Below are 27,886 nucleotides of genomic sequence, written 5' to 3'. Positions count from 1 at the left end.
GATCAAATGGAAAGCAGGGAAATAAGATATGGAATGAGAAAGAAGTGTTTTAACATAAGCCTGGAGTATTTTTAATTGAATGTAGAGCATTACATGGGCTTCTTTTTCAGTGCCAGACGTATGCATTTATATTTCCCACCAACATTTGCCTGGTGTGAGTAGGAGTTTAATCAATAAATTCTTGCTTTTTTAAATTTTTTTTCTACTAACTAGAGCATTTGGTATGAAAGCCTTATTCTGAATTACCATAAAGCAAATATGAATCTAAGAATAACTGGGAAAAATGTTTACACAGTACAGAGAGAGCAGATAACTTGTGTAAATAAAATCAGATTTTTGTCTTTTTGTTAACATCAGCAATTAAGTATTTCTTCTTAGAATCTGATTATGTAAAACTCCCAGTGACAGCATGTTGTTTATGAGTTTTGAAGTGATACTTTCTTTGTTAGAGTGCCAATTCCTTTGGTACGTATTTCCTCTGTCACCTGAGGCCATTTTTCCAACACATAACACATGTGATTTTTTTTTCTGTTTTCTGAATAATCAGCTTTTCCTTTTGCTCATTAAGCATAAAATTACAGCCAAGGTATTAATGCAGTACAATACACACTGTATTAAAAGTGACCAGTCTCTACCACATACTAAGTTCTTTTTGTCTATTACCTAATTAGCATACTTTAATTCGTTCACTACATTTAATGAATGTTATGTAAAACTCAACATTTTTTACCTTTAGGATAACTGTGACATTCAGTCTAATGTGTTAGACTGGACTGTATGAATAATTAATACACTCTATATTTAATATTTTAGTGTACGGACTACCTTGACAGACTGGGTACAGCCATGGTGCTGAATGTGGGGGCCCTGCTGGGAAAGGAGCAGGAGGAGCCCCCTATGAGAGCTCTGCTTGTGAAGAAAAGAAGGGATGAACTTGAACAGATATCAGAACCTTGCTGATGTCAGGTATCCCTGAGCCTGGGTTCCCAGCTGGAAAAAGGGAAAGAGATCCTTGGCTCTGACTTCTGCTTTTTGCACCTTTCACCTCCTTTCGTGCTTTGCTGGTAGCACTGGTTCAAATCAGAAGTGTTAAATATGACTATTCCTGCTAAGGTTGAGGATGATAATTAGTATAAAATAAAATAGATGCATGTCTTAAGGAAAACCTTGCACTTGGGCTATTAAAATCAGGAAGATAACTGCTGAATTCTGATTTCTTAAATTGCTGTTTTAATACTTGTGGTAGCTGCCCTAACCTAATTATGTCTTGGGTTATGAGGAATGCAATTATATATGAGAAAAATTATAGAACTGCAGAAGAGGCCAAGTTGAGTGGAAATCACCTTTCTCTTGCAATCTAGTGATTTAAAATTGTTTTCTGTGACCAGCATCACCTGGTCACAGAAAACAACAGAATACCTGTTGTGCTTTGGTAGCATATGAGAATTTTTGGCTTCCTGAGAGGCTTGTGGTCAGCCTTTGGCATCACCTTGTGCACCATCTGGGCAGAGTGCCCAGTGCTCCAAACCTTCCTCTGTGATGGACATGCATGAAGATGTTTTCACAGAGATTGAAATTGTCAAAAGCTTCTTTCTAGAAGACCCAAAGTCTTTGCTTACCTCACCAGTACCAAAACAATAGACAGTATAAGTTTCCATGTGGGCATAATGCCATCCAGCTGTAAATCCCACTGGCTGTAAGGCTTTGCACAAGGTCGTACTGATGACCTGGAAAATAGGCTTAGATGTAGGAATGTCAACCTGGTAAAGTGGCTTGGGAGTGTGGGTAAGGGAGAGCAAAATGCATTTTCCTTGGAATGGATTATGAAGGTGCTGGGATTCAGAGATTGAGGCTTTTATTTACAGAGTGTTTTTAGTCATTGTATTCTTGGGAGAGGTAATAAAGTGAGCATCTGTTTGAATGGAGAGCTCATTTATTCTTGTTAGACTAATTCTGTTTTTCCTGGTAGTGGGAGACATTTTTTGATTTTCAAGGTGAGAAAGAGGCAACAGGCCCAGATACAATACTACCTTAAATTCAAACTCTGGTTTAGTTTCCTCAGTCTTCCTGGTTTTCTTTTCCTTGGCAAGTGATTGAGTGGTTTCTGAAGTTAGAATAGGCTATAGATAAGCCTGTGGTGTATCGACTGCTGGAGGCTAAGTGAGGTAAGAAAGTAATTTAAAAAAAATGAAACATTTATGAGAATTTTCTTTTTATGACATGGTCTGAACTGCTTTTCTTGGCTTATAATGCTCAATACTGTCTTTTACATTAGTATGAATTATTTCTATTGCATTTATTTTAAACACTTCTCCTGCTATCGAGTAAATTTTTAAATCTTTTGTTGCTAATTAATTTCTTGGATGAGTTATTTGTAATGATTCATGTTACAGCTGTAATATTTAAAGTGATTTATGGTAAACTTGGCTCTTATATGAGTTGTGTGAATCAGATCTATAATGGTGGGAAGAATTTATTAAATAATAGATAGAAGTCTCTGTTCACCTTGCTACTAAGTGGGTGCTGACTGCCACATTTTTGTTTTCAAAGTAAGTTCGTTTTCTTTGTAGGGTAGAAAGAAGGGCTGCATTTGAGATTTACATTTTCTCTGGCCAGCAATAGCAAAACACTGTAGATAGTCGAAATATTCAAACCTTTTACTCAAAATGAGTTGAATTACTCATTTCATGCTTCTCCTTTTGCATACTATTCTTCTTTAAGTTGGCACACAACTCAACGTGTTAAACTGTAGAATTCATCCTTGAAGACTAAAATGGGGTTGGTGACTTGAAGAAGAATCATTATGTATGATGATAGTACTATAAAAAGTAAGTACTATATAGGAATTTAAGAATAGCCAGGCTATTGAAATAACGCAGATGTTCTTGAATTATATTTGAGGTAGATTTTTTTTTTTGTGTAATATATTACCTTGAAAGGCAGTCAAGAACTAACTGAAAAATAAATTTTGCAGGAACTAACAAAAATATTATTCCTTACATATACTTAATCAAGTCAGAATTCCATTTATTTAAAACTAACTGAAACATTCATGTATTTCTTTAAAATATCTTCTGCTTCACTTCTGAAAATCCTTTTAGTAATTTTTCTGAAAATTCTTCAAATTTATGAATATGTTCTGTAACATTTCATTACCTTTTGATTTTTTCTGCATAAGAAAAGTAGAGAGGAATCCAGAACTAGGAGGTCATCCATTAGAGTGTAAATAACTGAAATCAAGCTTGACAATTGCAATTTTAGTGCTACTGCAACTGACGTGTCTGTGGTGTTACCTCATTACAGAATCATAAGCAGCTAGCAGTTAAACCTTGCATTAGTTGCCTACAAGTTTTTTCACAGTAAACTACATTTATTCTTTTTACCTAAAAGACTTCATCTTAAGCCAATCCATGGACCAAAATAACTTAAAGAGTTGTCTGGGTTGGTGTCATTACCAGTGATACTCAGAATATGCTGAGTTGGAAGAATGTGGTCTCATGTTCATATGAGTATTTAAGTTACTTGGTATTTGTGACTTCAGTGTATGGCATGAAGTGTGACGCTAAGTAGAATTTTTTAGTGCATTGATAACAGAAAATGAATTTGTGCAGGAGATTTACAGCATTTTATCCAGATGAGTTTTGAAAGCACCATAGCAAAGGTAGCACTGTTTTTTATCTGAGACTGTTCTACAGGTGATCTATTTCTGTCTGAGACTGTTCTACAGGTGATCTGTTTCAAAGTCAGTTTCTAACCATATACTTTCATTAATTTCATGGTATTATATGTCAAATTTCTTCTACAAAGAGGAAGTAGCGCGCCATTTTTGTATCAAAATTGGAAACATTTTTTCTGAATCTTTTTATCAATACTTCAATGTTTCTCCAGGCCTTCATTTTGTTCCTGAGTCTGGTCTGAGAACCCAGTGATCAGGAACACATATGATGTCTTTCCCTGGAGACAGCACAGGCTGGTCTGAGGAGTGAAGCCATGTGGCTTCTGAGGAGGAGATTGCTGGACAACTATTTTTTTGGGGAGGAGAATGCCCTTTGCCTTATAGTTATCCTTTTCTCTGAAATTTCTGTGGAAGTGGCTCATAGCTGTAATTTAAGAAAAATCTAAGAAAGGATGTTGAGTAGGGGAGATTTTTTTGTCTCCTAGCCTTGGATTTGCTTCCAGACTCATCTGGCTTTTTCTTCTCATCAGCTTTGAAAATGGTAAGACTTTAAGAGAGCAGGAAGGCCTGGAATAGGGCTGTGCTGGTGGTGGATGTGTTCCACTGATGTTCATGGGGTGCAAGTGAGTAAAGGAATTGTCTAAGTCAAGGACCTGGTGCCTGCCATCCTCACTGCCTGGGGAGCTGGTCCCAACACTGGAGAGGAAGAGAAAAGGTGAAATTTGCTCCTGCTGGCTTTCTCTTTCAAGACAAAGGGGAAGGTTTATTAGCCTGCGTATATTTAGTTGTGATCTGGTCATTTAGGTTCTGTACTCTCAAACCATAGCTCTGTTTTAGTGTATAATGCTCAAAACATCTTTTATGCTGTCCAGGTTAATGTGATAATTTAGGATGACAAGCTTTCCTCATGTCTGTATGTATGGTGTATATACGTACACTGAAAGGGAAATGACTTCTGTTCACAGGAGTGGGCCTTTTTGCTTTGTTTTAACTGTTGCTTATAAGATAAGCAGCTACGAAAGCACCAACTCCCCTTCAAAACCAAGAAAGTCTTCATGATGGGAATGCATTTAGATTTTACATATTCCTCATTTTTAGTGTTCTTTTGTCTTCTATTGTCCTTTACACCTTTACACTTTCACTAACTACCTGCTGAAGTTGGTAGCTGAAAGGCAGGTTAAATATAAAAGCAGGCAATGTCTGACTTTTTAAGCTCCTATGGGAAACTCTGTATGTTCCAATGAGTATTTTGTCCCAGTTTTTTATCTTTGAAGCAATCACTGACTTTTTTCTTGAGATCTTAACATTTTTATCTATATCCTTGCATTATTGAGCATAAAATTCTGTTTTAAATATTAAAATAAACCCATAGAGGCAATTAAATCTTTAAAACATTTTGAATTGTCCCAGGAAATTACACCTTTTCTCCCATTTTTATCCAAAAATATGGATCTGAATTTGTCTTGTTTAGATAGTTTGTATCTCTGATTTCGTAATTTATTCCAGAATATCCCAACATCAGCTTTATGGCCTGTTTCTAGTTTGGGGGGGCTATTCTTTCTTCTCTCCTTTCCTTATTTCTACATAAGGGGGAGAAAGGCTGCCCCCAGCCCAGTGCCTGTTTAGGCTGTGAATGCCTTACCTTGCACCATCATAAATAAGTTTAGCTGTTAGTGGAGTGTGAAGTTAGTGAAATTAGTGCTGCTTGAATAGCTTTTTTGTGTCCCCTTGAAGAGAAAAGGTAGCAAAATAGATCTAGTGCAGTTAATCTTAGCTTGTTTAATCTCCATGTGAAATCCTTTGGTAACTTTGCAAGAAAGCAAATGTTTGTTTCAGAGATCACATTTTGGAATTGATCCTGGAATAAACTACTTGTCAACTTTTTTTTTTTTTTTGGTAGATGTAAGCATGATAAAATTAGGTAGCAATCTTTCTGATAAACTACATATTTATGTGCTCAATTGCATTTATAAAGCATTTTTTACTGTCTTGCATTTTTCCCGTTGTATGGTTTTTGTCTAGACTAATCTAATCCTAAATTATACTCCAGTAATAGCTCCTTTCTTCCATTGCCTTCTTTCAAAGCAGTGACCTTGCCTCCCAATCCTTGCAATTCTCATCCCACATGACAATCTTCTAAAATTCCAAAGGGTATTTTACATAGGAACAATATTAAGTTTGTGCTCCAGTATTTAAGTGTACAAACCCACTTGTTTTACATAGCTGAAATAAACAGTCAAAACACCCTGGAAATTTTGGGGCTAGCTGATATATCCAGCAATTTTCTTTTTGGATAGGCTTTGACTGAGGAATATTGTCTAAAATCAATCTTTATTTATTGTCATTCTCTTTAGAATCAGTATACTTTACAGCAAGTGACAAAGTTTGAAATCTGAGTGTTGATAGATGGATTTTTAAAATATCTGTATTTGTATCTATATTTTATTGATAAAAGTAAAACTTTCAAAGGATCATGATGTAATCAAATGATGTGCAAATAATCTGGTATCTGGAGTTTGGCAAAGATATTCAGACATTTTGATTGCCTAGAAGTACAGGCGAACTAATGAGGAGTGCAAAGCTGAGTCTGTATTCAAATTATGCCAATATTTTTACAAACAGTGAAGAAACTTCACTAAACCTGTTCTGTGCCTTTTCCCCCCTTGCTTAAAATGAAGCAAAGTGTTTTTTTTTTTTTTCTGATTTAGAGCTAGTTCTGAATATGTTGTAGCTGGACTTAACCTTTACAGAGCTCTTCCTTTAAGAACATTCCTGGGTTCTCTGCTCACGATGGGTGCACTGCTGTCATGGCTCAGCAGTGTGTCAGGGTAATTCTCTAAAGCTCGACACAGATCAAAAAGATTATTGAAGAATGCACAGGCACTTTTCTTTCTGCTAAGTCTGAAATAGAAGGGGCTAAATCTCCAGGGGATAGAAGTTATATAATTTGGTGATGCTATGCTGATTTATGCCTCTTGAGAGTTTGCCTGCAGCAGAAGCTGGAGGTGATGAGAAGAGATTGGATGAGAGAAAGACCATCCAGGAAAAATTCATCAAATTTGTCATTCTTGAAAGGACCATCGTAACATATGGTAAGGCATATCATTTACCTCAGGCTCAGAGGAAAATGATTTCTGCTAGGAGAATATTAATTTTATTTCTTAGAGGATCAGCTGACAGGGTAGGCTTTCTCCTGGCTGGTCTTCCCCTTCTGTTTTCTCTGAAGGGAAGGATGGAAGCTTGGAAATGTCTTATCTGTAGCAGACAAGCAAGTTGGCATTTTGCCATCATTTTCTGCTAGCAGAGAGGATAATGGTAATTATATGTCAAAATTTAACATTTCTCTTCTTTGAAAGAGAACTTTTTAATGCAAAATATTTAGAGAAGTCAGATCTATTCTAAGGCAGATAAGGAGCTAGGATTAGTGAGCTGACAAATTTTTCTTAGGCAAAAGGAGTTTTTCTTCCTCTTCAGGGACGAGGGGGAGATGAAAACGGATCAAAAGAAACAAACATTTGAGGTATGTAATGTAACTAGGCTGCAACTTCAGTATTGTGTAATATTTGGGAGAGACCCAGAGCAACACTGCCTGTCCTGCTTCTCCTTCTGTGGGAAGGCTGTTAGAACTTGCTTAGCTAATGAGTTCCAGCCCTTTTGATTAAGTTGGTATTTCTTTGTTATCAGGAAAGTAAATTTCTCTTGTGCCAAACAACACTGACTCCAAACTGCATCGTTACCTTTTTGAGGAACGGAAAGTGTTTTCCTATGATCAGTTCTAGCATCCCCCAGTTGTTGCAAGTTAAGCCCTTGGTTAGCCATGTCCTTAGTCAGTTAGTAAAACTAGAAAGGTTTTCCCAGGCCATAGCGCAAGTTACCATACTGGTGAGATGCTTAAAAACGTGGAAAGCTTTGCTTTGTTTTTAATCAGAAGAGGAAGGCACGATTATTTTACATAGAACCTATTCACTTTCTATTCACACATTTAAAATTTGCCATTTCAGTCTGATTTTACAGAAAATTTTCTAGAATACACGATATATATAAATATAATTCTGCTTAGAAAACAAATGTATGATTGCAACTTGAGAAGCTTTGTATTCTTTATTTTCTGTATTTTTCCAGGAACAAGGGTAAGCAACCATCTGTTACATACATTTTAAGTATAGGATTGCTCCTCAGCAGTCTGAGAGAAAGGAGATGTCAGCCTGTTCCTACATTATCTTCTGGGAAATGGGATACCAGACATTTTAAAATAGTTTTTGAAGATAAAATATTGGAAAGAAATCTTGTTTTGAAACTTTTTCTTGTTAATTTATACTAATTTGTCAGTAATATGTAGTGAAGTGTTCTGGATCATCAGGGACTGGCCTGAGATACAGGCTTGGGTTTTAAATTTAGGATTCAGTCACACTACCAGTGGGATATTTGGTAAGGCAGGTTTTAATACAGCTGCATTATCTGCTAGGCAGATTTGGAACCAGTTGATTTGCAGATTTTCACTATGCTTTCATCATTCAGGTCTGCCTATACTTGTTTCTTACTTTGTTTTATAGATGTTTTGAGTTTACTTTAACCACAGTCATGGTTGTCCACAGCTGAGCTGATTAGACTTACATAATGCTTGCTGACATAATCCCAGGAGAGTCTTTGGACAATATCTCATTTGAGATGTCCATAAAATATAACAAGTTTTAACTGAGTTAACAAAAATAAACTTCAGTTTCCTGATAATTTCCCTTTTGGCCTAAAGAAGGATATTAATACTTCGTACAAGCTCCAGTAATATAATGGGAGAATTGAATAAGAGATACATATGTAGGCTAACGAAAGGTAATAGAAATAGTCCTCTTATCAGGATTAAAGGAGAATGGCTATCATTAATTACTTTTCAGCTTACTCCACTCAACTACAAAGATCTGAGCAATCAGCTAAAACTTGGAATTATTTATTTATTTTGGTTAAGAGGAATCGCTTTTTGTATTGTTAATATCATTCTATGTATTGAGGTGTAAGTTTGGTGTCCTTAGTACATAAGAAACCAACTGTTATCATGTCCTTCTTTTTTTTTTTTTTATTTTATTTTTTTTTTTATTTAAATTCAGGTTTCTAAACCAATTTCCAGTCAGTGTTGAGCCTCATTGCAATCTGTGGATTTTCCTTAAGGTCCTATCCTTGATACCAATTCTGCTGTAACTTAAATTTCTGCAATTTTAAAAATTTCTCAGTGTTTTCATATCTTTTGGAAATAGAGGTATACAAGATAAACTTTTGTGGGTTTTTTTTTTAAATTTTGATTTCCTCTTCTTTTAGGCTTCTGGCCTCTGATAGTTAAAACTCCCCAAATTATTGATGACATAGCATAGATTTGTGCTGGTACAAATTTGTACTTGAGTTTCTTTTTCCTTGACATTTCTTTCTCAACACACCTATGCAGATCTCTCTTTAAGTCTTTTGTTGGTTAAGCTAAACAAAGCAGATGCTTTCAGTTTCTTCTCAAAATTTCCCTGACCATTGTAGAAGTCTTTCTCTTCCAGATTCCATTCCTTTTAGACAATAGATGGTCAAAATCAAGAACAATAGAATTTTAATAGAATTTATTATTGCATTAATATTGCTATCTATGTACTAGAAATATATTACCTGATAAATTAAAAAAAAAATTTCATTTCCATAGGGATTTCATTTTGATAGCTAGTAATTACTTGTGATCTGCTTCATACCTGAAGTTTCATCCACTGTAATTTTCAGCTGCTGAGGTCCCAATTTTCAGCAGAAACTTAATCATCAAGTTCACATCTTTTCATTTTGCACTGTTAAATTTTACCTCAGTTCTCTTCTTGTAGTCCTAGAGGTAATCCATGTCTTCCTGGTACCGTTCCAGTCTTCATATATTAGCAGTGCTTTCCTATATCAGAAATTTCTGAACAAATCCAAACTGTGAATTTTTTTGGCTATAATTCATACTATGCTCTGGTAATTTATAAAAATATGTAGTAAAATTGATCCCTCAAATTGCTGCTGAGGAATATGCATTCGTATTGTTGTTCCAGCTCTTTTGGTGCAGCACTACATAATTTTCCGTTTTACAGTCTCCAATATCTTGCACTAATTTCAAATGTTCTTTGTCATGAACATTAGTACTAGCAAACATGATTTAAACTTAATTTTAAAAGCTGAGTGACAGAGCTTCTGTTGCTTGCTCCCTCACTGCTTAGGTCAGCTCTATTTGATATGAAACTGTTTTGTGATGGACTCAAAATGACGATTATTTCACCTTGCATAATGCACAGGAAATGAATTTGCTTTCTTTTGTCCTGTGAAGAAAAAATAAAGTAAACTATATTTGAGAGTATTTTTTGTATGACATAAAGTGATACTTGTTGATTATCTAAAAGGGATAGGTTATGAGATTTTTGCTTTAACATCTCAGAATAAGTATATACTTTAAAAAGTGGTACCGTGTTTATATCCTCCCTCTGCTTTGACATTGCTAATGAAACTAAAATTTTCACTTTTGCAAAAAATAATGGTGTTGACGTGAGGAAAAACATGGAATAAGCCAATTGAAAGTATTCCATTAGCTGGGATAATGTGCACAAAAAAATAATACTGTATTTCTGAGTGCATTTACAATTCGTACTGAGATCTTAACCAAATTCAGGAAAGTAGTCTTCTGCCTTGTGTTTTGCTAATTCTTGAATTCTTCAAGTGTCCAGCTGGAGGAATGACTATGTGCTGTTGTTGAGCAGAAACTCTCAAGTGATGTTTGACAGCTGTGGCGGTAGCCCCTAGCTGGGTGTTTTTCACTCTGGGTGGAGATCATCATGCAATACAAGATTTGCCCAGGGAGAACCTACATAATATTTATGAAAGGTCGCTTGGCAGCCTACATTTTTTATATCTCTTCTTTCCATCTTACTGGCTTTCATATCCTAGCAAGTGGCTTTTGGGAGCTTGGAAGTGGTTGCTAGCAACTTAGAGATGTGGGTTGTACTCCATTACATAGTTGTAAGTAGATACTGGTCAGAGTGAATTGCAGAACTCAGTGTTTTACAGGAGAAAGTAACTTGATATTTAGTGCTGGCGTATTATTATTTTTGTAAATTAACTTTTTTATATATATTTATATATAATATAAAAATATAACCTTTGGAGATATTCCATACTGATGCAGGGAAATCTATTTTCTCCTTTTATTGCTCAGTTGCTATTTTTTATTTTTTAAGGGCTTTTTGTCTCCTTGTGCATATGCATTTATTTTTGTGTGTGTAGATTCAGTAATATTTTCTAGGTTGAAAGTGAAGTAATGAGTTAATCTGGAGCAGGTTGAAAAGTGGCAGCTTTTGAGAGCGTTCAGAAGTGGCTCCCTGACTGCCACTGCCAGCAGCAGTAAAATGTGTCAGGTTGTTGGACATCAGGATTAACTCTCAGAGAATATAAAAAGCAGCATCAAGTCTGGCCTTATCTGGTTCTCTGCTGCACTTCAAAGCTTCACCGACTGGCTCTGCCAGGCTGCTGGACACTTCACTGGAGACCCTGTACCAGTGTCTGGCTGACAGGTCCCTTTCCCTGGAGAGGTAGCATCCTTATGTTGAGGCAGTTGCACACTGGGTAAAGTGAACCCAGCTGACACCGATAGCATGTAGCTTCTCCCTCTAAAGGGAAATGTGTGGTATTCATGGATGAGACCAGTTTGCTTTTATCAGTGCCATAATGTGAATGACTGTAAGCTAAATTTGATTAACTCTTCAGTTACACAAAGGAGCAATTACTAAAACTGTATAGTAATAATGTTAAACTAACAGGATAGGATCTGGGTGAATTAATTTAGAACCATTTACTTCTACTTTCAGCTTCTGCATATATTTTGAAGTAAAGAAGGACATCCAGATTAATTTGAATAACACTTCTAGCAAGCTGAAGTTAAATTAGGGTAGAGTTTTTTCTTCAAAGTTTTATTTGTCAGTAAAATTCAATTGGTAGCAAAGTGTTTCAATATGTCTTGAGAGAAAATTCCTTATGATTAAGGAGATGAACTGATTGCCTCAAAATTTGTATCTCACTGTGTGAACACAAATAATTGCTCTGTGGGTCCAGAATTCAGAGAAATTACTAAATGATACTTTTACCAGTTTGGTGGCACTGTTTCATCTTAGTTCTGTGAAGTGTTCTCTTTTGTTTGCATGTTAGCTGCCATAATACTAGCAACAGTAAATGTAAACAATGATATATAGTAATAATTTTCATTTGGAAACTTCACTTTGTATAAAACATATGTTTTAATAAAAACTTCAGTTATTACAATGTAGTCTTAATAATTTAAAAATTATTAAGGATTTTACTGTACATTGTTAGCTTGAAAGGTCTCTCATCAGAAAAAAATCATGCATGATTGTTTTGTTTGATATCAAACCACATTTTTGCTGTCATAACACTGGCACATTTTCAAGTCATGCTGTTTTCTGGCTGCTAGCAGGGAGTAATGGAAACAATGCAGTGATCATGCAATTTATTAAAAATAGACACTAAAATACTAGGCAAATGATGTTTTTAATTTAATTGGGAATAGGATTCATAAGGCTGCATAAAAATAGCTGTTTCAGTATCACAGAGGAATTAAAATACCTTGCTGCCTGTGAGTTGCTTATAATTTATTTCTTTTAGTGATTTTCCTTTAGATCAGATTGTGATGCTTCTTGTGAATGGTGACTGTGCTTGCTGAGGAGTGGTCATGCAAGCAAAATCTGATAACCTCGATATGTCACTTCATCTGCCGTTTTTCTTTTGTTAATGCAAAGCTGGTTGCATAATATCTAATTTCTCCTTTAGCTGACCAGAGATGAAAACAAAATCTATAATGGCAGTGCTGGGTTTTATAAAAAACGCAAGTGAGGAGTTGAAGGATGTGGCTTGTTCTGTTTGGACGATGCAGGATTGCTTTAAGCAGTAAGCTTACTGTTTTCAGATGGCATTAGCAGCATCAGTGATATAGCTGTGTCAGCCTCCTCGACTGCTGCATGTCTGTAATCGCACGGAGGAAACTATATTTAAGATCTGATATCTTGAGGGTAATGACTCCAGCACTTACTGATGGACAGAATGGCTGTTAATGCTTTCTTCACTAGCCCAGAAGATTTTGAAAGATAGATAGGTCTGTGATGTACTTTGATAAGACAGGAAATGCAATTTTTGGGGGTCTCTGGAAATAGAAAGGTCATGCAGCTTGGAACCGGTGAGACATTACAGTCCCTAAGTCATCAGGTATGACCTCATGGTTTATATGAATATTTCTAACACAGGGTTTGTTTTACAGTTTTAGGTCATTTGCAATCTCTTTGTCTGTGTAATTGCTTCATGTTGGATTTGCTACAGGATTTATAGGGTAGACTGTTTACATAAGCAGAGCAATGTATATCTGGGAATTCTAATGTGTTATTTTTTATTTGAACAATGTAAGGGTATTGTCTATATATTTTCAACCTGTTTTATTGTGAATATGTTTTCTTTTAACTAATTAATGGTGAAAGGTTATCCCTTTGCTGTAAAAGGACAAGATTATATTGCATTTTTGTTTTGCTTTATCTTTACATGACACACAAAAGCCATTGTGATTGTGTTTATCATATGAAATGCAGTATAAGGCAACTGTTTACCTACAGTGCCAGGTTATTTAAAACAACGTATCACATTGTGTAACAGGACGGAGCTATTCTGCAGGCACAGATCTTGCTTCATTTTGCAGCAGTAGATTCTTTTTCTTTTTGCTTAATTTCAAATTAGTTTTAAAAATAGCTCATGGAACATAACAGTGAAAGTTTGGCAAGATAACTCTCCTCTTTTTAATTATTACACTCAGTGACGCATACTAATACTAATGGGTTGTAGAAGAGAAGATTAATATCTTAAAAATTTAAAATGTTTTTAAAAGAGAGATTAATTTTATTGAAGCATGTCTCTTTTTTTTGTTTTGTTTTTTTGTAGCTGCTGTCAACTTTATTGCAAGACTAATACTTGTAGATCTGCTGATATGTTGTGATGATATATAGGAAAGTCAGAGTACATAAAAGAAAACAAGTATATGGGTATTTTACATAGGAAGATAGTGGCCTAATTTCAAATATGGAACAAAAAACTGATTTGGAAATACTGTTCCCACTTTAGGTGTTATAAACGTTAGATAATGGCTGATATATTCCCTCAAATGCATTGTAGAGCAATTATATTCAAAATTGTTGGAGAAATTTATTTTAAAAAGGGATATTTGGCTCCATCTTAAGAAATCCTACATATATTTGCAGAACATTTCCATGGCAACGTGTTTGACCATGTGTTTTAAAAGCTCAGCTGAAGCCTGAAAGTAGTGGCAATTTTTCCGTCTCTTGCTTTACCCTTGTGGAACAACAATTTTCACGTATAACTGGACAGCAGATTGTCAGGGATGAGCAGTATTTTCTGACCCCAAAGCAGAGGATTAAGTGATCAAGATTTAAAAATATTTTCATGTATTCACCTAGAAATGTAAACATGTAAGTCGTGGATTTAATTTTGCATTTAAAACTATATTCTGATTTCACCCCATTTAATAACATTTTGCTGTAACCGTATGTGTGTGGGAGACAACAGAAGATCAGACTTAAGTTTGTGCAGCAATGGTAAAAATGTCTGTCTTTTAATTTTTAATTAAAAACATATTTGTAGAAAATATTGTATTACTTGTACTGACCATAAATTCCAGTTTCCCAATCTACTTTATCCGTCTTACATTCTTATCAATAGTGGGCAAAGACTTAAGCTTGATTAAGTTTGGCATGATTTAACTATACCTTTCTCTTGCTACAAGATCTTTTTATTCTGATAGAATTTATTTTCAATATTTTGATGTATTAGTCACAATAAGTACAATCTGTTTCTTGGCATTGGAATGAAATTCCTGAAAGTATTGGTTTCATGGCATTTTGGTTCTTTGTAGAGTATTTACAGACCTTTTAACAGGACCAACCCACCCCTAGTTTCTTTGTTTTCCTTATTCAGTTTACAATCTCAGTTTAGCTTCGTTTTGAAGTTGTTCCTTCTTTGCTCATTTGAAATAATTACATCTCCATGGAATTTTGCATCTGGAAGCTACAGCAGTAGGTTGTGCTTGCCCTGGATCTCTCTCATCACTTACACTAATTCTGCAAGCTGCATTCTGTGGATGGCTTTGGAATGTGTCACTGATATAATCTCCAGTAGTGCAGTAGACATCCACTGCAGCCTGTTGACAATGGAAACTATCTACAGAGGAAAATGAGTTGGTGAAAAATGCTTGCTTGAGGAAGTTTGTGTTTAGGTCATTCTGTTTTGAAGCAACACTATTACTGACTATTGCAAGTGAGTTTGAATATGTTTTTCACTCAAAGGACATAGTCCTGTTATAGGCCCTTGTTCATTTGGAGGGCTAGAGAGTAACACCCCAGAAGAATGTATTAATGTATTATTTTGTAAGAGAAGAAATTGCAGCAAGATACCGTTAGACGCATGAGAGCAGGGACTTGGACTGAAATGATCTGAAAACTTAAAACTACAAAATATTTTGCTTCTTTTACTTGTTTAACTCCCACCTCCAGGCACCTAAAAAAGACAGATTTGGAAGAGCCTTGCTGATATTTGGACATACTGCATAAGAGTAGAGTAATTGAATCCAGGGCACTGTGTTAGTAGCAACTTAACAGGAAGACATTTTTGTGCCTTCTTTAAAACTGTATCATCTCTCTTCAAGATGATTGGTACTGTCAGTATTTAAAGAATGCTGTGGAAGGAAGGATCTCTCTAAATAAAGAATTCTTTTCCCTTGACTGAGCATAATGAATACCCTTCCGTGAATATGCATTTCCTTATCTTTAAATCATTGCAATTTAACTGGACTCTCTGATAAAGACCTTGTAGAGAAACACTGTTTTACAAACAGCTGGGCAAGAAATGAAATATTTGTGTCATTTACCAATTTTAAACCAGAATGCTCTCACTCATGCACATACACAGTTGTGGTGCTTTTACTTGTTACTGGTTGCTGTCCTGCTTCCACAGTACTGCTTTTTGTAGGTTGTAGTGCCAGTTTTTAAGGAAGTGGGAGCACTGAGACAAATGGGAGGTCATGACCAAACATTTGCAAAACACTAGAAGCAAAAAGTACATTCAGAGTTTGCTGAAAGAATAAGAGTGGTTTTGGTGTACTTAAGTCTCCTTTCTAAGGCATGATGACCCTCTTCTCTGGTCAAATTCTTCTCAATAAATATTTGAATTCATGTATCAAGTAATTTGGCCTAATGACCAGAATTAAGGAAGGCTTACTATAAGCAGATCAGAAAGGTATAAACATAAAGTAACATAGCATGAATATGTAATAGCTAACTGCATGGTCACAAAATACATAGCTACATGATGAGTGTTCCAAGAATATTCCACTCTATTTAGTGTTCCAAAAATGTCATCACGTGGTCATTCTGAATAAAGATTATTTGAAGGGGTTTTGCTAAAATGCAGTCTGAAAATGTGAATGAATCCCAATTATACTATGGTGATCTGTTAAAAAAATTTATAATAGAGTCATATTTAGTCCCTAAAAATTCCACTAGAGTTAGAACCACCTAAGATGAAGTAGTAGGTAAGCTGAGCGTATTAATGCAGTAAAAGAGAATGGTTATACATTACTTAGAGTGGCATTTTTGAGAGAGGAAGCTATCACAGTTCATTCTCTCTCTCCCTTTCTCGACCCTATGCCTCTCTTTTCACCCTCTCATCCCATAATGAGCCTCCTAAATAATGACTTATTCATGTTGTTTCTTGTTTTCTTGCAAGACCATATTTATTTTGCCTTACTTAAATTTTCAATAAATGTTATTAATAAAAGAACCCCATTAACATGAGTGCTGTTACACTACTGTGGTCAGTGGCTTTGCTGTCATTATAATTTCTTTTAAGTAGAAGTTGATCCATAATTCTGGTAAATTCCGATAGATTGCTTCATTAGTGAGATCAATACTAACCACAGATCACACTGAGTAAATTCCATACTGCTTGCCATACTGTTCTCAGCGTAACCCTAAAATTGCTTTGCCAAATAATTTTTATATACCCATATATTATATCGCAAATCAATGTATATACCAATAAGGAGACTATGAGATGTGACTGATGATAAGGTGGGGGAATACTGGTATTCCCTTATTATTAAGGGGACCAAGTTTATTCTTATGTTGAAGTGACACTTCTCATAATTAATTTGTATCCATTTGCTCTGACCCTGTCACTGGGCAGCACCAAGTGTCTGGCTAGGTCTTCCCTTCATTGCCACCTGTGAGTGTGTTCTGATCAGACATCTCTGAGCCTTCTCTTTTCAGGCTGAAACAGTCCCCGCACTCTCAGCCACTCCTTTGATGACCTTTGTGTCCATTTACTGGACTTACTTTGTTATGTCCATTTCACTCATGTAAGAAGTGAATTCAGACCTGCTCAGAGCTCTCCAGTTTCATCTCAACAGGGCTCAGCAGAGGAGCAGAATCACATTATCTGGTAAGGAAACTTGAATTGCCTGTTAACTAGTCAATTAATTAAGGAAAAATTTGCACAGAAATCCTTGAAAAATGCACAAAATGCACAAAAACTTATAATTGGTAATCTTGTGGAGAAGGAAAGCTTTGAAAATAGGTTTGCTTAATTCATAGCAGTCATTCTAGTGATGAAACCTCCTGTTGTTTTGAAATGTCTTATATGGAATCTACATCCCCCTATACTAATTGATATAAGGAGAAAATAAATCCTAAAGTAAAAGGCTAGACTAATATTTTGAGTTAAGCAAACTTCAAAGTAAATGAATAAAAGGATATTTTCTAGTATGATATCACCAATCAAAAAAGCCCAGAAAGGTAAACTGAACGGAACATGACCAGAGAGATTCAAGAGTCACAATGAGTACATTCTGTTGTGTTTTTAGTCACCTTGACTAAAGTAATTTGTTAATTTCTAGTTTTGCTTGAAATTCAGAGTGAACTCAGAGTTCTCAAGTGTTGCAGCAACCATCAACTGATAACAAATATTCAGCTTGGTGTATTGAATGATGTAAAACAGGAATTAAGTGACATGAGGGAGTGTTGAGGTATAGTAAAATTTTTCTCATTTTTATAATAGCTTCCCTCTGTTCTCCCAGGCTGCTTAAATGAAACAAAAATGTATATAGGAGCCTTCAGTGATTTAAGATCCATCCATATCTCTCCTCGTGGCATAATGAGTTCACTTGTTTAAATTCTCTTTATTAAAGATTTTATGCAGGCAGACAAAGTCATTAAAATACATGCAAGGAATCATACCCATATGGTTTGTATCCACATTTAACTCAATTAAAAGTATTCTAGCCAAAGCAATATCAGTTTTCTGTCCCAATCCTGTGATTAGAACTTTCTGGGAAAGGCAGTGTCATGTTTATGTCTGAATCCTGCAAATGGAAAAGGAGAGGAATACCTTATCCTTACATTGATTAGGGGAGCTCTAGTTATGCCAGACCATTCAGGTGTGGGGTTCTGTTTTGGAGACAGGAATTGGTGTGGTGGAGACCTGATAGCAAGTTTAGATGTGAGGAGATGAACTATGCTTTGGGTGAGTTTCTGTCTGAGAGGTAGCCGTGCAGGTCAGTTGCACCAGCTGATGTCACATTTTAGTTAATTTTTAAAGAATATTTAAATGTTTATGTTCTTTTTTCCTGCAAAGGCTGTCTGAAATACTTCAAACTTGAAAAATAACAACCCTTCTCTTTCCCTTTTTTCCTTCCCATTGTTTTCTAACTTTTCTAGTAATTTTTGTGAATAAACAATTTTAGACTCCATACAAGTATGTGTGTCTTAAGCAATGGTTATATATATCAGAACTTGTAATTTAAGATCAGACAACTTTTAGTATGTAAGGAAGTTGAGATTGGGTAGTGTTACCTCAGTGTTGTCAGTCATGTAACATTTGCAATGGAGTTCACTGAATGATCAAGAGAAAAATCTAATACATATGAAAAATACAAAATGATAATTTCATAACAGTGATTTTTTATTGTGTTTTCTGTGTTGCTGAAGATTATTGCTGGGTGCTTAGATTCCACATGACAAGTATAGGCCTAACTCTGTGAGTACTACTAAGGAGTTCTGTATCTGATAACTGTGGCTTGATCTTATGTTTAGAATATCAATTAAGGTAATTTTGGTAATGTGTGTCAAAAATACGACATCTTAGATTATCCGGGCACAGGATTTAATGGCAGTGGCTGGATACTGCCAGTGAAGTTTACCTGACATATGAAATGTGAAACATAAGGAAATGAAAAGCTGTGTTGGCGTTCTTCTTGTCTTCCAGAAGGAACTGAAGATCTCTTTCTCTGGGAACTTGGTTCCCTTGTTGCCTTCAGCAGACTGGATATTCTGCTGGATCTCAGTGTTCTGTCACCAGTCCTTCTGCACGTAGTCATGAGTGAATTTCTCATTGCTGCTTACTGAATGTCTCATAGTGACTCACTGGGTTTTGTTGTTGCCCAGTCTGCCTTCTGCTCCCCTCCTCCTCTTTCCTGAGTGATTTTTTAGTTTGTAGGGTGCAGATGTGCTGAAATTTCTCAGCCATTTAACTTCTAATGCAAACATGCATATTTGCCATGGATGTCAGTGAAAGATGTAATTTGTACTGTCAAAAGTAGTTACTAGCACTGCCTTGTGTCCTGAACATCTACAGCAACAGAAACCTCAGCACTGAAGTGAGACATGCTCTGAGTCCTTTTCTTGCCTCCTTCAACAGATAAGAACAGTTAAATTGTTTCTGTTTCAGTATCATTTGCAATTGTAGAGACAAGAATTAAATATACATTTTAAGTAATGTCTGTATCATCAGCTATAAACAAATTTTGCTGGTAATTGCTTAGATATTATTTCCCTCATGAGCCTCCTTTCAGGTTCATAGAAGTGTCATGATCAATTTCTAGTTTAATTTCCATTTAATATTCCTGTCTTTGCTTGGTTACACTGTACACACCTGTAGTTCTCTATTGTAGAAATGTAAAGAACGGCACCTTTCTCTTCCAGGAGAACTGAAAAATCTCTTATTCTGTTTATTTGAGTCACAGCAAACAAGATTCAGGCTCTTTTGCTTTGGACACTTTTGGCAGCTTCTATACAGAGCTGGGCAGCAGGGATCCTGTAAAGTAAATTGGTTAAGCCTTGGAGCTGATACTGTTCCCATAATGGATGTTCCTGCCTTCCCAGCATGTTCATCACCAAATATCTTCCTCTCATGGTTTGCAGTCTGCCTTTTGGGACAGACATGTACGCTGGTCTAGCAGACCACAGAGGAACAGCACCACACTTCTCAGAAAACAGCAGGTTCCAGTTCAGAGGTATGAAGGGAGATTTCAAATAAGGATGTTACACACCACATACAGTGTTTCACCTGTAAAATCTGGGATTGTAAATAGCCTTTTGTTAATTGAAATATATTATTGGGTGGATATACAAATTTGATACTGCTTTGAGGCTAGCTAGAAATATAAGGCAGGATAAGAGTAAGAAGAAAACTGAGCAAGTAGCAACATTCAGAAAGTGTTTAAAACAAGACACATCAAATACAAGGTAATAATATTACATAGAATATTTTTTTCTCATTGACAGATTAAAAAGGCCATCACATCTTTGCTAATATTTTGCCATAGTTTGCCATAAGCATTGCTTTTGTGATTCAGGATGATGGAAAATGAACAAGAATGAAAATAATAATGAGTAAAATTTTTAAGGGAATCAGTTTAGCTGTTCCAGTGCTTGTGAGGTTGCATGATCAGTCTTCCAGATCTTGCCCTGTGCAAGTCAAATCCACTGCTAAAGGGAGAAGTGGGGATGTTTGCCTTTTTTGGTTCTTTTCTATTTTACCTCCACAAAAAATCCTTCAGTTTAAAGGTAGAATGCACAGGGAGAAGCTCTGTAGTTTCGCTCTTTAGTGGTCTTATAAAAGCTTTGGGCCTTCTTTGTTTGAAGGATAGACAAAGATTTGAGGGAGATTCCAGTTCTCCTGAGCTCCTGCTGTTGCTTCTCATCTCTCACTGATTTTTTCTCTGCACTGTGCCTGTTTAAAATATGCTCATTCTGTTTCTAAGCAGAGGAAAGCTCTTGTGATAGGCACTGTTTAAAGTGTTGTGTCGCAGTCCATGGCAATGCTATATTTCAAGATGATTTTTATCTGGAATCTCATCTAGCTCCCATTGACTACACAGAAGCTGTGCAAATTGTGCTTTTTTTTTTTTTTTTTTTTTTTTTTTTTTTTTTTTTTTTTTCCTTTTAAATGAATCTGCTCCTGGTTAATATGTTAGTTGCAATCTGTGGTCCCCATATAGCAGATCTGATTGTGTCCCTTATTTGGGGACCAAAAGACTTGTGCAGCTTCCTGGGATATGCCTGGTTTAAAATACATTAGCTGGCCTTATTCTCTTTATAGTCCTTTGCCATCAGAAGTCTACTTGAACATAATCATTGGTAAAGTTATGCATCACACATCCGAGCTGTGATGTTTGGCGTGAAAAGAAGAAATAAAATACCAAAACAAGCTCCTTAAAAAAAGCTTTAATATTCCTCTGCAAGAACCCAGGCATCTGTATGTCCAAGGGTGCATAAGAACCAGTGATATTATTCACTCTCTTGTGTACTATATCTTAAGAGCTATGCCATCATTATGCAATTCTGGCAAATGATCCATTAATGTGATTAAAATTCCTGTGAGAATAGGACTCAGATTAGTCCAGTTCCACATTACAAAAGATTTATTAGTGTACATTGGCATGAACTTTTCGTGGTACACAGTGTACAAGTGTAAAATGCTTTGACCAGTACTGCTTATATGGACTTGGCATGCAGTATAAGCTTCAGGGGATTAAATCTTTTCTAGTATAACTATGTCAGAGCAAATCATCCTTATCAACTAGCACTTGAAATCACCATGTTGTTTGTTAAAACAAGTAATGTGTGTCAGAGAGTGTAACAGCTTCAGATAACAGAAGTTCCAGGATATATGAAAGAGCAACAATTAGTATGGTGCTGTTTCCTTTCTCTAGTGATTTTTGATTACTTTATTGGTGCCAGTTTATCTCTGTGTTTTCTGATGCTTTTCATGCTCTTATATCAACCTATGTCTGGATTTCACTTTGATGTAATGTCCTTTCCTTCTTCCCTTTAATTACATCTGCTACTTGTTCAACTTGTGAAATTCCTGTAACTCCCTTTCTTGCTTCAAGTGCAAAACTCTTTATCTTCTCTATTATTTGTTCTTCTTTTAATTTTCTTAACATTTCTAGAATGTAACTGATCTCAAAGAACCTAAATGTCTTTCTACCTTTTGCCGTTCCCTCCAGCCCACAGAGGTTTTTTCCCTTGTTTATTAACAGTGCCTTATCTCTGGTCCTTTCTGTGGAGACTGTTACCTAAAACACTGTCTGCTCTGAATTTGGGCCAAATAGTTAGGTACTTCTCTGTTGTTCGGAGTTCTTCCTGCTCCTATTTATTATTTATTTATTTAGCAATTGAATTGCCTACTGCCTTTCTTTCTAATGTTTTATGGTGTGCATGCATTCAACTGTACCTGTTCACATCTGTCTGACTTTGACTTTCAACTTTCTTCCACTCATAATTTCTCATCCTTCAGTCTCCATATGGATATCCATCCAACTCTGTAGCTGCCCTGGTGCTGTTTCTCATTTCAACTATATACCATGTGCCAAATAAGCTACATGCTTGAGTTGGTCTTCTCTCTGCACCTTGTTATCCAAGTTCCTTTTCTGTGGTAACTGTTGGAACTTTTAGAAGATTTTTATTCTATCTCTCTTGGAATGGGACTTTGTAAAATTTCTGTTTTGTTGATCTTGATGGTCTTGATTTCCTTTATTCCTCTTTACTTTTTTTCTATCAGCTTAATCAGTTCCCTTTAGGGCCCTATTTTTTGTTCTCATACAGTTCCAAACCCTTCTGACATTCATGGTCCTGGCTGACTCCCAGTATCCATTTTCTCCATTCCTAATGCCATCTGCAATGCCTTGAAGATACTGCTGACTATCTCTGGTGAAAATCTTTTGATTCTGCTGACTTTCTGTATTTCTTAATCTCTGGGATTTCTGTCATCTGTTATGAATATTTTTGCTTGCAGTTTTGCCGGTTCTGTATTTTTTGTTAGTCATACAGCCCTTCATTCAGTCTATCTATTACCCCATCTCTCCATGTGAATTTCTTAGAAGTAACAAACTGAGGTCAAAATTCAAGCTTCCTTTTTGTTTACTGAAACAGACTTTTAAGTTTTTGTTTTGTAGTCTTTGAACATGTTCCAACTAAGTTTTTCCCGTTCCTATCCACATTCTGACCTTTTTTTTTAAATTTTTGTTTCTCTCCTTGAATTCCTTCCCTTGCACAACAAATATGTCTGAGTCTCTTCATATGAAAAAAATAACTCAGCACATGCCAACCCCTACTTAAGAGGTTTCTATTCACCAGATTAATGTCCTAACCCTTGACCTCCTTCATGTTCTCCCCCTCCTCAATCCCCCCATTCATATGCTTTGTACACTTGTCTTGACTTCCTGTCTTCTAATGCCTTTCTAGAACTGCTCACTTCTGGTTTCTGTCTTTTGCACTGAAATTTATGTCACTAATGTTCCACTTGACTTCTTCCTGGAGGAATTCCAGTCTAATCCTTTATTCTCCTCCACTCCATCTGTCATCTCTCTGTGATGTTATGTTATAGTCTTCACTAAATTTTGTTGTTCTTAGACATTTGTCATTTTGTCCTTGTTGATTGTTTCTCTTTACAAACTCAATTTTTTATTGGGTGGGTCTTCCTCTCCCCCTTCTCTTTCTGTGTGTAGGTGTGTGTTTAGATCTCTTAGGAATCCATCCTCAGCTTTGCATCCTCCTCCACACCTTATTTCAGATAATTTAGCCATGAGCATGACCTTTACGAAGGCACCGCTGCTTTATTTTTTAGTGGTTTTCCCCAAGTTCAGTTAAACCCTGCTTAGCTCAGAAAATTTGCTTGGTCTTCAGTGGTCACCTGAATGTAATCATGTCAGAAACAGTTCTTGAATTTTGTTTCTTTTTCTTTCCTGATGTGCTCTTTTTGCTCTCTGTGGCTCTGAGAGCTGACTGTTCCTGTTTGGTCATGTAGCCATAAATCAGGTTGGCTCACCTCAGCACTGTGACTGTTATGATCTCATCTGTCTGGCTGACGTTAATACTTACAGCTTTCCTTCACTTGATTACTGGTGTTAATATCATCTTTGTTTATCACTCTGCCTACATCACTTGCTATTTAAGGTCTCTTTACTCATCTTCTCAAATACAAACTTCTTGTCTTTCTTTTAACAGCTTTGCAACTTGCCTTGTCCTTTCCCTTCCAAGAGAGAGATTTTACCACAAGGTTGAATCTTGTGTTTGCTCTACTGGCAGTATAGTATCAGTTTTCATTTTGCAATTGCTATTCATCTTACAGTCATTAGTGAACTTTCTTTTAAAGTACCCAATCTTTGAAGATCCTCATCAAAACTCTTTCTGTATTCCATAAAGTGAATTATAACCTGTTAATGACTTGGAAGATGTGCTAGTTGTGTTCATCTTATTACACTTAGGTTGCTAAGTACCCTTGATCCGTGGCTATTTATTGTTTGTATTCCTGGCTGTTACACCTCCTTTAAGTGATGTGATTATTGAATATTAATAAGTAATTTTTTGACAAGCACATGATACATATATTTGCATCATGTATGTCAATGGATCCCATAGACATTATTTTTCTTTCTCCACATATGCATACACATATGTTTTTAATAACAGTGATAGTCAAAGAGAAAGTGGGCAGAAGTTGCAGGTCTGAGGAAGAATGCTTGTGTAAGTAAATACAGATCAGCAGATTATTATTATTTTTAATACCTACATTAAGATTGTGCTTGAAGAGGAAGAGCCTTTTGCACTAAGTCTGAAAGAATGTTTAACACTGAAACAGACTGCATAGGAAGGTAGTGGAATTACTGTTCTTGGAAGTGTTCAAAAAATGAATGAGTGTTCAAAAACTTCTTGTATAGTTAAGTGAGTATGGTGGTTTCAAATGGTTTCAAATTCCTGACTATATGTCTGGTGCTAAAGTCGTAAGGTGTACAAATTTCTCCTTATGTAATGCACTGTCATGATAATTTTCCCAATATATTTTTAATGAGTCTTCAATCTGAAAAATTTCCTTACAGTGCAGAGTTTTGTTGCCTGGGCAGAAATGATGCACAAGTGACTTAGCAATTGAAATCTGTTTATTTGTCCTGTTATTTCTCAGAATACATTACCAATTTCATTATTTCACTTCTGCCTTTCCCTTCCCTGTCCTAACTGCTTCTGTGGCTTTCCCTGTTTTTCTTAATGACTGTGTGAATTTACTAGACCACCTGAGCTTTCAGATAGCTGATAGAATTGTAAGTGGCTTGGAGGATTTAATTTTTTTTTTAATCTTCTTGTGAACAGAGGAGCTCCTAACTCTTTTCTCTAGCATTACCCTTCCTGGTCACCATGACTTACTGATTATCTTAGACAGATGAAGAGGGAGACCAAAGATAATCAGAATATCATTGTCTTACTATGAGATGAAAAGTTTCTTCTTTCCTATGCTTGGACTGTATAGACAGTGCAAAAGGTCCCTTCATTTCCATGGTGGCAGCTGTTCATTTGCATGCAGCAGAACATTTCTTGGTGATACAGATCTGTGTTTTTTAGTCACATCAATTACAGTTGCCTTGATAAAAAATTCACTCATGACAACAAAATCACACAGTTCAACCCAAATCTTTGGACAGCAGAAATACTGGGTCATCAGTTCTAGATTTTCTGCGGAAGTTACTCCCTGAAAATATAGATGACATTGGAACTCTTTAGACTAAACCCTACATTTGACTTTATACGTTTTGATCAGGAAGACCTGTAAGTTTTATTCAAGGATGCTATTTATCAGTTTCAGTTTAAAAAAAGTCAAACAAACCAAACACGAATTTCTTTTCTCTTCTGGAAGACAATAGGTCATATAGAAGTCAATCCTGAAGGATCACAAGGAATCCCCTTTAATCTTTGGGCTTGTAACAAAAATTTTTATGGCACTGGATGCTAATTTTTTTCCTGAAAATGAATACAAAATGGCCATACTATTTTTTAACTCTTCAGTTAGTTTGGTTCAGCCAGGCTACATCCACTGCTAGAAGGACAACAATGTCCTGGCTAGTAAACTTCTGTGGAAGGTCAGCATGAGAAACCTTCCTGCTGCCTTCATTAATCCTTGTACTCTGTTTGAAGAAAGTCTTTGTCAAATACAGTTGAAAGTGGTTCGAGAAGCAGAAGAATTGCTGAACATTATATTGGTGTTTCAGAGGGAGTGATTTAGTTTATTATTGATCTTGCTGGCTTATGATGTCAAAAAAGGGTGATTTTGAAATGTGTTGGCATATATTTGCATCTAAAAGATGCAATTGCCATACAGTATAATTTTTGTGGCTGGCTGTCAAGGAAGAGAAAAACTCCTCTCTCCTGTGTTGTAGTTGTTGTCAAAATGGATTCTGCTAAGTTGGTCATGACCCTTTTTCTTCTTTGCACTTGCTATTTACACATGAGTAACTGCCTCAAGAAGACTGTCTTCTATGATTCCTCTCCCTGACCCTATTTTGAGGTAAAAAAAATCTGAAAATGCATAATAATTTCTGAGGCTGAAAGGAGGCCCCTTAAATGTTCCCACTAAGAATATCCAACTTAAAACCAAATACATCTTCGTGCTGATTAAGAAACCAGCAAGTACATACTTTTCCCCTAAAATCCTATTGTACAGTGGGCTAAAGTTTGCATGTTCAGATTCTAACTGCACCTAAATAGGGCTGTTATCCTGGATCTGTCCTCTCCTGGCATGAGAGAGGCCGGAAAAGCTAAAATTATATCTCATTTGGGCTTTGGATAAAGTCTTCACATCCATTTTCTTGCTGTTAGACTTCTCTGTAGTAGTTGACATAGCCATTGCTATGAAGTGAGAAAAGAGGATTTCAAGGACAGCACTAGAATGACATAAGACATTGAAACAATAAGAGCAGAGGAGAACATAACCATTTATGCTGTTCTCCCCTCTAGAACTTCTAAGTATTTCACGGTGTAGTAAAAAATATTAAGTAAAAGGAATAAAATCTCAGTCATACAGATATTACCCTATTTCTACATCTACATAGCAGTGAGGAGTACTGTCTTTTATTTATTCAGACATCTGGCTGAAACTAGCAGTTGAATAAAGATTAGCTTGCAAATCTGGCAGAAGTGATAGGATAGAAGGAAAGGCAGAAGTTTTGAGACTCTCAGCATTGCTGAAAATATTCAAAGAAACACAATAACCTAAGTGCCTTGTTCAGGTTTTGTAAGGTATTTGCATCACTTAGGCAGTTCTGATAATTTTACTCCAAGACATACAAAATATGATAAGCTCAGCTGCAGTTGATTATAGGTGCTTTAAAACAGGTACCAGAATTCACAAAGAATTTAACAGGTCATTATTTGATTATTATATCCAGTGCTCTAACAGGTTTATCAAGCATTTTAAGGGGGGGAGGTTTTTGGTCTGCGTTCTATTGCAGTGGTCCCCATCCCCTCATACCCCCATCCTGTTAGGCAGACAAAGTGGGGCAGCTGGCCATTGCAACAAATTAAGCTACTATTCTGCCTTGATTTTTTGTGTAATCTTTTCAAATAGAAATGTTGTCTTCAGTTGGATAGATGTATGGAGAACAGATAAAGAGTGTATCATGTTTGCCTTGCAAATGGAAGGAATGTATTGTTGCTACCTAAAATGGCTTTTCTAAGAAAGAAGATTCCATAGCAAATATGAAGAAAACATTTTTGGGAACATTCATTTATATGTCAGTTTATTGCTGGTATATTGTCCATAATGATATATAACAAGCACAGGATGCTTCAATGCAGATAATCACAGGAATTACAAGTATTACTGAGATTTAGGTCTGTGTGAAACTGCTTTTTTTTTTTCCTGCCTGAGTTTTGTTTTATTTATAACAATGCTTTGTGCTTAGAGTTAATGTCTGAAATGATTCTCTATGTTTGTATGTTACAGAAATTGCATTATAACATTAAATATGTGTTCAGTTTCAGGCCAGTAGCG

General features: G+C 35.9%; 1 protein-coding gene across 3 annotated transcripts in view; it reads left to right on the top strand.

Annotated features, from left to right (window-relative positions):
* Positions 1–27,886, top strand: part of SLC4A10 (solute carrier family 4 member 10) — a 162,266-nt gene that overhangs the window by 33,290 nt on the left and 101,090 nt on the right. For 2 of the 3 annotated variants that reach the window (XM_066322887.1, XM_066322889.1), the window contains exon 1: positions 12,753–12,937. The exons of the other annotated variant lie outside the window; for it this stretch is intronic. In XM_066322887.1, coding sequence (XP_066178984.1) covers positions 12,857–12,937 — 81 coding nt within the window. In that variant the 5' untranslated portion in view covers positions 12,753–12,856. Of the gene's footprint in view, positions 1–12,752; positions 12,938–27,886 lie in introns of those variants that run through there. 3 annotated transcript variants of the gene reach the window in all.

The sequence above is a fragment of the Sylvia atricapilla genome, chromosome 7 (assembly GCF_009819655.1).
Source record: "Sylvia atricapilla isolate bSylAtr1 chromosome 7, bSylAtr1.pri, whole genome shotgun sequence".
Taxonomy (NCBI): Eukaryota; Metazoa; Chordata; class Aves; order Passeriformes; family Sylviidae; genus Sylvia; species Sylvia atricapilla.
This window is presented reverse-complemented; position numbering and strand designations above follow the sequence as displayed.